We start from the raw sequence: 12,534 nt of genomic DNA on the forward strand, positions 1-12,534 counted from the left end.
GTATGACATCACCAAGAATTCAGGGTCATGGGGTGCAGGCTCAAAGCAGGTCATGTCTGCCCAGGCCCCGTTCTCTTCGGGGAGCCAGAAGATGGGATGCGGGCCCTGGAGGCCACGCCAGGTTCCATGGCCTCCATCCTCCAGCCAGATGGCTGTGCAGGGGCAGGGCCACAGGTTCCTGCATAGATCTGCCGGGCTGTGAGGTTTGTGGACGTGGTCAAGTTAGACGTTCTGGGGAGGAAGTGGGGAGTGCTTTTCAAACCCAAGATTACGGAGCTCTGAGGAGCAGGGAGAAGCCAAGAACTTGGGGGACCAGCTCTCATCCTCTAAAGAGTCCTGACGGGAATGTGTCCTGGAAATAGCAGGGATCGGGATGAGCCCTATGAATTCTCCTTGTGTTTCGTAGCCTCACGCTGTACATGCACTTATGCACAAAAGCTTGGTTGCCTTTGTGTCTGCCTGTATTTCCAGTCACATTTGGATATCATTTTGTTCTGAAGGCAAAAATAATTAGCAGTTTCTTCATGATGATGATCACACCGGGTTTTCCGCTACATTCTAAGCACTCAGCTTCAGCTCTTAGTAGCACATGGTAGCAGGCTTCCTGGTAGTTTGAAATGACTGGGGAGATTCCGCTTTAAAGCATATCGATTTATAGACCACCGAAAGCTGTCATTGTCATTGACAGTATGTACGGATTGAGGTATCCCCACATCAAGCAGCCCTTTGCTCCTGAGTGGGCCAAAAGCAGGAGGAAGAAGAGGCTTCGTTTTAAAGCAACTTAAACCCTCTTATTGTACTTCTCCAACCTCATCTCATATGCCCTGTAGTATAGGGCTTCATTTTAGTTGGCCAGAGCTTTGTCACCTGGTCAGGAGTAATGGCCTTAGCCTTAAAGAACTTTTATAAGGGATTGCTTATTGACCACAATGTCACAGTTGATAAATCTTCACTCTTCTGCCTGCGTAAAGGAAATCCCTACAGAGGGTAAACTCAAAGTCAAAAAAGAGATAGGGTGACAGAGCAGATCCACATTTGGGATTTGAACTTGAGGATCTGGTTCTGCCCCACAAATAAAAGACAAAATGAAATCAAAAGGAACAAAAACTGCTGTTCCAAAAAGCCCATTATTTTTTGCAAGTTTTAACTCCACAGTTGAATTCAACTTAACAAAAGCTCAAGGAACTGCTAAGTATTTTTGAAACTCGCATATGCTGTTCGATATTGTGGAAACCAACTGGATTAAGAAATGTGGTGTTTACTTGGACACTTTCTTTATCAACATTGGAATTAAACCCTAAGCTCAGATTTCAGCTCCCATCGTGTGTGTTACGTGGATTGAATGTACATTTCAGGGCTCACACCACAGGGCTGCGGCTTGGTACATGTTCCTACGTCAGGCTTGTGATTTGTCCAGAATGACCCAGTGTATATCGCTGACCTACAGGGAAGGACAGAAATAATATCTATCCCAGATGAATGATGCTTTTAAATTCGATGTCTTTTCTAGGAATAGCTCCACAGCTAAGCTAGACCGGAAGGGTTATTAAGATTTGTGTCTATCCTAAGTTCTTTCATAGGTGGGCACTTCTGGCCTGTATCTGTGAAGTCATTTTTACAGAATGAGAACAAAAAAACCAGGCACCAGTCCACACTCATACTTACTAAGTATTGAGACAAAAGGCATCCAGCAGAGACCATCTCCGACCAAGGAGGGTTGCATAATTCAGCTACTAGTGTAGATCATTTGTCTCAATCTGGGATAATTATCTAAGTCCAGCCACATAGGTTGTATTGTGGTTTCTTTGACTACGGACTGCCTTCAAATTTACTCAGAGCGACATTACTGGAACATGTGTGAATCCATGTTAGAACAAGTCCTCCAGACCAGCCAGTGCCATGACACCGTATTAACATATTTGCCTACGTAGAAATCCTACGTAGAAAAGTTGCCATTTCTATTAGTTATATATTAATGCCAGAGAGGCTTGACATCCATCTTACGCCATGGAGAGCTCATAATTAAGAGAACAAAGATGGCTGGCTCATGCCAGCCGGACTCTGGGTAATCAGTTTCACTTTCATCTGGCAGCAGCCCCTCGTGTTCCCCCCCATCTGAAGGTGCATCGTATATGATCAGGGATCGAGATGATCAGAGGCACAGTGTTGTAGTAGTGAAAGAAAACAATGTCCTTTTTCAAGTCAGGGTGGTACATGAAGCAGATAAAAACAGACGATTATATCTACCTGTTAAGCTCAGGAAGGCTCCTGAGAATTAGACCACACACAATGCTGGGATCCTAGAGGTCGGGAAGGAGGGTCCCGTTTGAGGTTGTCCAGTCTCAGCCGGCACTCACTTTTCAGCTTATCTGCCCAAAAGACTCGTGGTCCCTCCGTGAAGGGTGACGGTGTCTGTCCTCTCCAGGCAGCTGGCCAGTGCTGATGATCCGGAAGGTCTCCTTCCTTGCCCCGCCCGCTGCTCAGTCTTCCCACCTCTGCCCCTCAGTCCTCTGGGTGAGAACTCTTGGGTTTTCCACTGGCTTCCACTCTCTGTCCCTTAGACACACTCACTGGTCTTCCCCGTTTCCCATGCCGTGGGTTCAACCTCTCGTGCTTCCTGGTGGTCGCATCCCAGAGAGCTTCAGTCCCCGGGCGCGCCCCTAAAGTTTTGTGGAGCCGGTGTAGCTAATGCGGATTTCCATGCAGTGACCTGTTCCCTTGTTCTGGACGCTTCCCTGTTCTGGGCGCCGTCAGGCAGCTGAAGTGTTAGTGCTGTCGCCATTTCCTCATTCTCCCTCCTCCTCTTGAGCTTGTGGTCAACTAAAATGCTCAGCTCGTTTTTATACAGACGGCACTGAGGCCACACACCCCCTGTCCTGCTCTTATGCAATTGATTGCTTCACCGAAAATGCAGAATTTTGTATTTCTGCTAAGAATTGTTTTGTTTGTTGCAGCCCGACGTTCCTTTCTGGGGTCACTATGGCAGTTGGGGAAGGCTCTCCCTTCCTGGGATGGTACTGCCGGTCCCCCTCCCTCTCAATGCCAGCAGCCACCTCTAATCATTTTGATGACCACCAGTACCACATAAACAAATACAAACTCTTTCTGGCTTCAGAAACATTTTAGTCCATCTTCCTGGCTTTCCTCAGAGCTGTCATTAGAGGTCTGTAGGTCTCGGGCATTTCAAGCCACGTGGACCCACCCCCACCCAGCCCCCCACCCTGGTTTTGTTTATGTGTTTTTAAAGTAATGAGGTCTAAGAGTGGTGACCCCCACTTCACAAGGCCCAAAGGCAGGCAGCTCGGTACCCTTTCCCAGTCCAGCATTGGTATTAGCCGTTGCCTCCAGTCTCGCATGAACACTTCCATGAAACATCTTTGTGCAAGCTGCTGATAAAAATGTCAACTGGGACAAGGTCAAGTGCAGAGCCCTTAGAATGCTCTCATGACTTCCCTCTGGGTCACTGGCTCAGATGGAGCCCCTACCGCCACGGTGCTCCTCGTGATTATGAGGACATTTGTGGAAGGCTCAATGATTTCTTCAGTAAAGTTGGTTACAGTATAAGCTCGTTAGAACAGCTCGATCTTTTGCTTCATTGCTTAGTTAAGTCTAGTATTTGTCTAGACTTAACTAAGTCTAGGTAGGGGTGTCTCTTCTTAAGAGGAGAGAAAAGGCTTCCAACCATAGGCACAGAGTTAATAACTTTCTAATGGACCCTAATATTCCTCTTCATTAAAAAAAAAAGTTGGGGGGGAAAGCAAGCAAGAGCCCATCACTGAGCCTGATAGCCACACCCTGCCTGCTCATGTCTCTAGGTGGAGCCCGGCTGCTCCTTGGAGACTACCAACGGTTAGTCTGCTAAGCTTCAGTTATAATTGGGTTGGTTTTGCTCACCAGCCTATAAGAGCTAAGCTAAATTTGGGTCATGAAGACCATTAGGGTAGATCATCTGTCTGAAAGTTAATCCATTCCTTAGTCTCTATTATGTTGGCCAAAAAGAAGACAAACCATCTATGAACATCATAACAGGGATTGGTTTGACCCACGTGTCTGGAGGTCCTTGTGATAACACAGAGGCAAAGAAAGGATGCCCACCCCCATCCTCTCATCGCTCATCCTACCTAGACTCATTTTAAATATTGCCAGATATGTGAGTGAGCGGGGCTAAGTTCCACGTGCCATTTACATACTCAGCGAGACCTTTGGAGGCTGACTTGCACAATCTGTCGCTAGCAGAACACTTTTGCTGTGTGCTTATTTGAACATGACTTTGAAATGACTGGTAAAGAAATTCATATGAAACCTTAATATTTAAGGAAAAGAAGAGGGGCAAAGAGTTGAGATCAGAAGAGATAGACAAAAAATGGAATTTCATGAGCCTTGAGCCTTTAGCTGGTGGAGTATCCCACAAATGCCACAAAAAAGAGAGAGCTTTGAAATTCTGGATTCATTGGAAACCAGATCTTTCTGTCACCGGCAGGAATTCCCCTTCCATACAGCCTAGGTGCCCGCATGTAAACACTGGAAAGGGTGCCTGTATTGAGCAGTTAGAGTCTGGCATATTCTGCCTGTGGGCACAGGTAGAGGACACTTGAGGACAACGGTAGGGGGCTTCTTCTAGTTTATTTACACATTCCTAAAGACTTGTGTGTGAGATAATCGAATGAAAAGAACCTGGAACGTAAAATTTCTGGAGCATGATCAGTCCTATCCTAACGTGTTTCTGTGTGTTCGTATCAGATTGTCCTCAGGTGAGCCACACCCCCTCACCAAGTTGTCAGGGCCAAGGTATAGCCGACCATTCCCTGAGGCACACAGGCCAGAGGTCAGGCTACCGGAAACGTCTTGTTCCTAGCAACTACTTACTCTGAAAGCCACAAAACCGTAGTGATCTGGGAGAGAAACAAGAAGACTCAGATTTGAAAAGCAAATAACTCCATATGATATAGCCCTTAAAAAACGATCTTGATTCACACAGCCCTGGCATGTGACAGACAAGCTTCTCAGTGATGTGAACTTGGCAACCACGTTTGACATGTTGGCCCACTGTCCCTTTGGTCTCTGCATGTTCGTTCCTCTGTTCTCACTTTTTTCTTCATTTCGACATCACATGACATCATCCAACATTTCCCTCCTCGTTCCTCCCAAAAGCTCTTTCCGTTTAGTGGACTCTTACTAAATGTTCGCTAACTCATTTGCGTTTCCTGGATTGCATCGCTGTGTCTCTGGCCTCTGTTCTTTCCTTTCTCTATTTGAACATCAGGGACAACCAGGCACTTGTGCCGTCTAATAAAAAGAACAATGCAGGTATGATGTTTTTCAATCCCGGTATGAAAACAGACACGCCGTCAGCATCGTAGATTCCCAAGTGCTGGATAAGTAAAATATCTGAATGTGGGCAGGAAAATACCCAAGCCTCTGTGCTTCTGAGTTGACTCATGAATGCCATGTTGGATGACGGTGGTGCACGCTCGAGCCCGCATGCCATCTGGGCGTTCCTCTGGAGCCGGCCACAACAGAGTGTGCTGGCCTGAAAGTTTCCTGCCCCACAACTTTAACGAATTCATACTCACCATTCCTGATATACCTCTCTTCTCCTTTCTTAGTTCTTATTTTTTTTTTAAGATACAAACTTGATTTTTAATAGGATGCATGCAACGAGTTAGAAAAATGCATGAGCCCAAAATGGCATTCGTAGTTTTGCGATCGACTGTCTAACAGAATCCAAAGGAGGAAACCTACCCTCTACGTTTATCTCTAGATTATGTGGTTCGTATTAGGGGTGTCCTCAAATATGACGAGAAATGCTCAAGACATTTTAAAACAGAAGCAGTTGAACCCGTCTGCTGGTGTCCATGTGTATGCCTACCAAAGATTAGGAAAGACTTCTCCTGTGAATGATACATCATAATGTGCAGAAGGGGGGGAAAGCGGAACATGAACTGCCTCCTAATTTAAAGTGGGTGATAAACACACCATTGAAAGTGGGCCTTGGACAAAGTTCTGAGTTAAAAAAAAGCAGCTGCATGTGCACGGAACACAGTGTTATACATCAATGTTCTGAAGCAACATGTTGTAAAATTTTACTGCTTTCTTGTTGTGTTTTATATCTTGTTCTCTCCAGGCTTCGTGGACTCGACCAGAGAAGCAAGAGGTATAGCTTACCTGACCACTAGCCAGTCTTTAGTTTTCGAAAGCATTCTAGCTTAACTCACCATTCCAGTTCAATAACCAGACATGCTAAACTAATTAGTCCTAGAGTTAGATTAAAGAATAGGTCGATAGTGGTAGACGTTACTTAGCAATAGTGGCGTTCTAGGGTGAGCAAGCAAGCTGTGTTGGGAGTGGATGAACAAAATCCTTATTACTTCTTAAAATTGGATCTTATTCTCTTGCTGGTGCTGGTAAAAATCACATCCAGGTAATTATACTTACAGAAGTAAATCGCTCCAATTCCCAGGCCAGGCGTTTTGAAATGACTTTTTTTTTTTTTTTTTTTTTTTTTACTCTCACCTGGTTGATGGGGCTTTGGGTTATAAAGTCACGGAGTTAGTGGTCTAAAAACCCACTCAACCCTTCCCAGCTCAACTCATCTTGTTGCTCGCTTGTTTTATAATGATTGGTCTCGGTAAATGATCACATCACATCCCATTTCGTGTCAAAGCAATGCAGACGACATCTCTCCTTGTTTTGCCCAAACTGCTAAACACACGTATGTCACTTTCACAGAGCATTAAATTTATGAGATGAGCATGATTTGGCACAAGCGGTTGTATGTTTTTTAGAAGTCCGTAGCATTTAGCCCTTGAGATTTCTCTGACTACTTGCTTCAGCTCGGGGAATGTGGGACTTTGTTTGAAAACTGAAGCTAAATATTAATCTTAAGAATTTAATGTTACCCACCCAAGACCCTAATTACAATCACGCCTATCGTTGTTTTCACTGATTTGTGTGATTAAGTGACAGAGAGTGAAATAAGAACCAGTATGCTTCCAAGGGGGTTCGAGGATCCAACCCACAAGTATTTCTTTAAAAACTAGCTTTTGTCTCTTCTCCAGAGGAAATTTTCATCTTGTAATAGTATAAATGTAGACTACGGGAATCCTATACACTATATCCTAATCAGGTAACCCGGTCCTCTTGGTCTCCCAGAAATGATAATTATTCGGAACACATAACTCTTGTGTTCAGGTCGTGGCTATAAATATTTAATGCTGTTTAATATTGAAGAGTTGACTGCCTGTCCCTGGGCACTGATCCTAGTTTCTGCACGTGAACACACGGTCGTGATCAAACCTAGTGTCTGATAAGCTCTCTTCGTATCCTACCTTCTTCCTCATCATGGGGACCATAGTCAAGTGCGCATCTTGCTGAAATTGCTCCGTGCTCTCCCATCCTGGTGTTGTATTGCCCCAAAGTCACGGACCCACTGGGATTGGGGAAGGGAGAAAAGGGTTCATTATCACCCGCTTCTGAGCTACTACAGATCTCATTCTGCTTGGCCTTCTGCATCTTCCCCTGTTATTCTGATGTGGACCTGGCTGGAAGGGGAGGGGAGATTCATCAGGGAGCATTAAGGGAGGGTAGGAGAATTTTAAGTGGAAGTAATAGATTTACTCCCAGGAAAGCAGACAACTCACTTCCGTTCTCCAGAAGTATCCTTATCTTGAGTATCTCACTCTGGATGTAATTGACTTTCAAGGGAGTGCCGTCCCTTGGGCTCAGAAGTTCCATTCCTTCCTATTTGTCTCATTCAGAGACAAAGACCGTTAAGTCCAGATGAGTTCCAGAGAAGGCTTGGGCTATGGCCAGTTTTGTTCTGTAAGCTCAGAAAATTAACACTTTCATCTGGAACAAGGGATGCAAAAAATGTTTTGATGAGAAGGTAACTGTAATTGCCCTACATTGCTATTTTTGCAAAACAGGGTCTTCTTGTCCCAGCCGTCCTTCCATTCTTGCCCAGAGATCATCTGCTTCCTCTGCAAGGCTGAACTGTCAGCAGGACCCCTACCTGGATGGCTCATAGCTGGCACTCCTTGCCTTTGTCCTGGTGCCATAGTAAAGAGGGAAACAGTCTAATCGCACTGGAAGTCTGTGTGCTTCCCCTTGGAGCGTGAACTGGGCATCTGACAAATTCCCATCCCCAATCCTGTCGTGAGCCACAGTGAAATAAGAATTCTGTGTAGAGGAGTGTCTTCTGGCCTCTTGACACCATGAAATGAGAAAATTTTCCACACTGAGAAATTTAGACCACCTAGAAGGGGAGGAAATCATGGCTGTCAATGAAACCACTTCCCAAACTTCTCTTCAACCACTTTCTAGAACATTCTGAGTAGACTGGTCATGCCCTGCTTTTTTGTTGTTACTGTCCTCCTCTTCCCTACATGACTCTCTTTGCATCTTTTGCTGCAATATTGCTTCCATTGTGGAAATGTTCTCTTGACTTCCCAGTGATCTGGTCAGTTTTCCATGTTTATGGGTGTTGAGCCCAGGACAAGCTCGTCTGTATGACACACGATCATAGTTCAGCCGCTGGCTGGTATCACGGTTGGCTGAACCTGTGTTCTCACTGAGATAACCAGAAGGGCAGGGGGTAGATCTCGAGCCTTTTCTGCCTTTATCCCATTGTGTCTGGGAGTGGCAAACCGGTCAGGTCAGCCCTCTAGAGGTGTTTGCAGGGATGCCCTCGATGCCACTCGCTTAGACTGATGGGTTCATTTTTGGATGGCTCATGGAAGTGCCACTGGGGTGTATTGGGACAACCCTGTCAGCCCACAATAAAGGGGGTCCCAGGATCCAGAGACCCTGCGATGTCTCACGGCTTTCTAGTCAAGTGCTCCACACCTGTCTGTGGTCACCTCTCACTAATGTGTAGCATCTCCTCAGCCAGTCAGCCTTGCAGATCTACGGGTCAGATGGGGTGAGAGCCTGGGCTTCGGGCGCTCCTCTGAGAGCAGAATGGCCCGTAGGCAGTGGTGATTTTGCTTGGCCGTCTGCCTCCTTGCCTGCACTGGTGTCCAGCTTCCAGATACCTACCTCAGTGGGGCTTAAATGCCTGAGATGGATTAATTCCATTAGCGATGGTCAGAGGGACTTCTTGGGTCCCTTAGGTCTGTGGAGACTGCCCCACAAGACCCATGGAACCTTGTGTTTGAGCTGCCCAAACCGGCTGTGTGTGACATTGCAATTCTGGGTTTCGGGCTTCCAAACCAGCACATCATAAGAACCTGAATGAAACAGGTGTTCTTTCATTCTTTAAAGGCCCAGCCCCATGGGACGACAGGTGCCATATGGGGAGCGCTCCCCTGGCCGTCTCCACAGAATATCGTGTGCTAGAGATAAGAGCGTGGCCCAGCCTACGAGGAGCGAGACTCCTTCTTCAGATTACCAACTTTCTTGAGGATCTGACCTTGGGCAATGCACCCAGACTTTTCCTAGGCTGGCAACCATTTCACTTCGAGCATCAAGGCAGGAGCCCCTTGGACATATTCCAGAACCCATTGCCTAGGGATCACAGGCTTATTCCCCTTTTGACCAATCACTGGAATTCCAGAGACTGGGGAAGCCAATTACGTTATCAAGGGCTGGAATGCAGAATCTGGTGGTCGCTGCCTGGGACTCTGTGCCACTGTCCCTGGAGAGGGGACCCAGGGACCCTCACTTCCAGCTCAACAGTTCCTCACCACTGAGCTGTTGGACTTTCTCTTGAATGAAATTATTTCACTTTTAAGCCTTCAGGAAGACGAGGCATCTGCAGAAATATAGGTTTCTTGTATAAGTGCCTGCACTTGGCGCGCTCTGATTTCCCATTATGCACGCGTGCACCATGGAGCTGCCAGATGGGCAGACGCCTGGAAGGAAAGCACAGGGTGCAGGTTTCCCAGAGTCTCAGGACGCAGAGCTGTTGCTGCTGGACTCTCCACTGGCCAGGGCTTTTGCTTCCATCTTAGATGTGCCAAAGTCGTCTTGGGGGACCGTGCTTGTCCTTGTCCCGAACCAATCTTGGCACGGAGTCTAGGCTGCTTCCCATTTTCTATTTTGGATGCACTCGAGTTCCCGTGGCGCTCTCCAGAGCCTCCCACACTAGCTGGGACCGTAAGTAAGAGACATGGGCACAGCTTGGGGAGAGAAGTGAGACTGGTCCCAGACAAGAGATGGTCCGGTCTCCTCCCCCCGCGCCGCCGTGGGCTCTCACGCGCTCTCTTCCCTCCCGGCAGACTCTGGACGGGCACTTGGTGGTGCACAGCCATGCCCGCGTGTCATCCCTCACCTTGAAGAGCATCCAGTACACGGACGCAGGAGAGTACGTCTGCACGGCCAGCAACACCATCGGCCAGGACTCCCAGTCCATGTACCTGGAAGTGCAGTGTGAGCCGCAGTTGTGGAAGGATGAGGGGAGGGGACTATGCAGGGTTGGGCTGAAAGGGGACAATGGCAGCCAGGACCCGAGCTGCATCCCACTGGCTCTGCTCATGCTCCCGGTGGCAGTTGCCCGAGCCATTCCAGAGCTCTGTCCCCAAGTCATCCCCTGACACTGTCCCAAGCTCACGAGCCCTTCTGTCCTCCCACGCGGCTCATAGGACCGCTGAACCAGCCTGACCTTCACTACATCCCAGCACTGGCTCTGTTTGGGGCGCACCCGCCCTCCAGGGGCTGGGAGACGGGGCGTGCAGGGCTCCTATGTAGTCGTGGTCTTCCTGATCGGCATTGCGGTTCCTTGCAGATGCCCCCAAGCTGCAGGGCCCCGTGGCCGTGTACACGTGGGAGGGGAACCAGGTGAACATCACATGCGAGGTATTTGCCTACCCCAGTGCCACCATCTCTTGGTTTCGAGACGGTCAGCTGCTACCGAGCTCCAACTACAGCAATATCAAGATCTACAACACCCCTTCCGCCAGCTATCTGGAGGTGAGTCGGGGCGGGGGCAGGGGAGCGGGGAGAAGGCACCGTCCAACTCTGGATCGGCTCCTCTATGCAGCTAACATCTTCTCACTTGCTTCTCTGGCATCCTGTCCAGAGGAGCCATTGGCTACAGAAGAAACTGAGCCTCAGCCCTGCCCCTTTTCTCTCCCTGGGGCCGGGTCATGGCCCGGGAGGCCAAGGGTGCCCCTTCTCGCTGGCCCTATGGCAGTTCTCTCTGGCTTCAGGTTGGGTTGGAGCTTGTGGTTCATGCTTTCCTGGTTCTTTTCTTTACAAATTCGTCCAATAAATAAAGATCTGAGTTGGTGGCCATTGCTTGGGACACTCAGAACCCACGAGTTCCTTCTTTCCAAAGGTGACCCCAGATTCCGAAAACGATTTCGGAAATTACAACTGTACTGCAGTGAACCGCATTGGGCAGGAGTCTTTGGAGTTCATCCTTGTCCAAGCAGGTGAGCCCCCTCATGGCTGCACTACCCTTCCCCTTGCTGGCCTGGTCCATGCCCTTCAGTGACACCAGGAGAGTGAAAGAAGAGAGGGCTGGGGGGCCAAAGACAGAGAGAGAGGGTCAGAAAGCAGGGAGCCTGTGGAGGCTGGAGGGTGTGGGCACAGGACCTACGGGGAGAGGGTCATATGGTGAGGCGGGCTGGGGGACGGGATCTAGGTGATAAGATTCCCAAGAATGAGCAGCAATGAGAGACTCGCCTTGTGGCCGAGAGTTCTGTCCTGGACCTGGTGGGGCTTACCAGGGTCTCCATCTGTGCCCTCCCCACAGACACCCCATCTTCGCCGTCCATCGACCAAGTGGAGCCATACTCTAGCACAGCACAGGTGCAGTTTGATGAGCCCGAGGCCACTGGTGGGGTGCCCATCCTCAAATACAAGGCGGAGTGGAGAGCCATGGGCGAGGAAGTGTGGCATTTCAAGTGGTATGATGCCAAAGAAGGTAAGCAGGGAAGAGTGGGCACTCCCTTTAGGAGGATGGGCTGCTCCGTGTTGGGCAGACACTCCCCCCAGGCCCTGCACCCTGACAGCCCCCGGGGGTGGCATGGCACACTGCTGTCAGCTGCTGAGGGTGCCACAGGCCAAGCCCTGCCAGCCGTTCATCTCCCCGGGCTGCAGCCCCATCCCCGTCCTTGAGAATTAGGGCACGCTCGCATCTCCTCTAGAATTATTGGCCTTCCGTGCCCTGGTACTCGAGGACCTGCTTCCCAGGACCATGCCAAGGTGGGCAAGGCCGTGTCAAGCACGTTCAAAGCAGAAGCCCTGCTTAGGTGCTGGGCACAACCAGAGGAGTCCGGCCACCCCTGCCCTGCACCTTTGGGGGTCCCGCGCTGTGGGTTCTCTGCCATCACCCACCCTCTGTCCTGCCTGATGGACTCAGGGACTGTCATGTACTTAACAGTGTTGACCAAATAACAAACTGCCCGAGAGTAAAAAGTCTGCTCTTAAATCCATGCTGTGATATATTTCCAAACCCGAAGTTCAGAAGGTGACCCTTGGATGCCTGCAGTTGGAAGATTCTGAGCCCAGACCATTTTGCCCCAAGGACCGAGTGTATAACTGTGTCTGACTCTCTGCTTGGGGTTTACCCACGTCTGTGAAGCTTGTTTT

The 12,534-nt window shown here is 48.9% G+C and overlaps 1 protein-coding gene across 15 annotated transcripts in view; it reads left to right on the forward strand.

The window, feature by feature from the left end:
• Positions 1-12,534, forward strand: part of NCAM1 (neural cell adhesion molecule 1) — a 294,100-nt gene that overhangs the window by 242,732 nt on the left and 38,834 nt on the right. For 9 of the 15 annotated variants that reach the window (XM_032838456.1, XM_032838449.1, XM_032838455.1 and 6 more), the window contains exons 9-12: positions 10,218-10,368; positions 10,724-10,908; positions 11,276-11,372; positions 11,696-11,866. In XM_032838456.1, the coding sequence (XP_032694347.1) occupies positions 10,218-10,368; positions 10,724-10,908; positions 11,276-11,372; positions 11,696-11,866 (604 nt within the window). Of the gene's footprint in view, positions 1-6,124; positions 6,155-10,217; positions 10,369-10,723; positions 10,909-11,275; positions 11,373-11,695; positions 11,867-12,534 lie in introns of all 15 variants that reach the window. The other 6 variants (XM_032838447.1, XM_032838451.1, XM_032838453.1 and 3 more) reach the window with 1 other exon arrangement.

The sequence above is a fragment of the Lontra canadensis genome, unplaced genomic scaffold (assembly GCF_010015895.1).
Source record: "Lontra canadensis isolate GAN:19392208 unplaced genomic scaffold, GSC_riverotter_1.0 scaffold104, whole genome shotgun sequence".
Classification (NCBI taxonomy): domain Eukaryota; kingdom Metazoa; phylum Chordata; class Mammalia; order Carnivora; family Mustelidae; genus Lontra; species Lontra canadensis.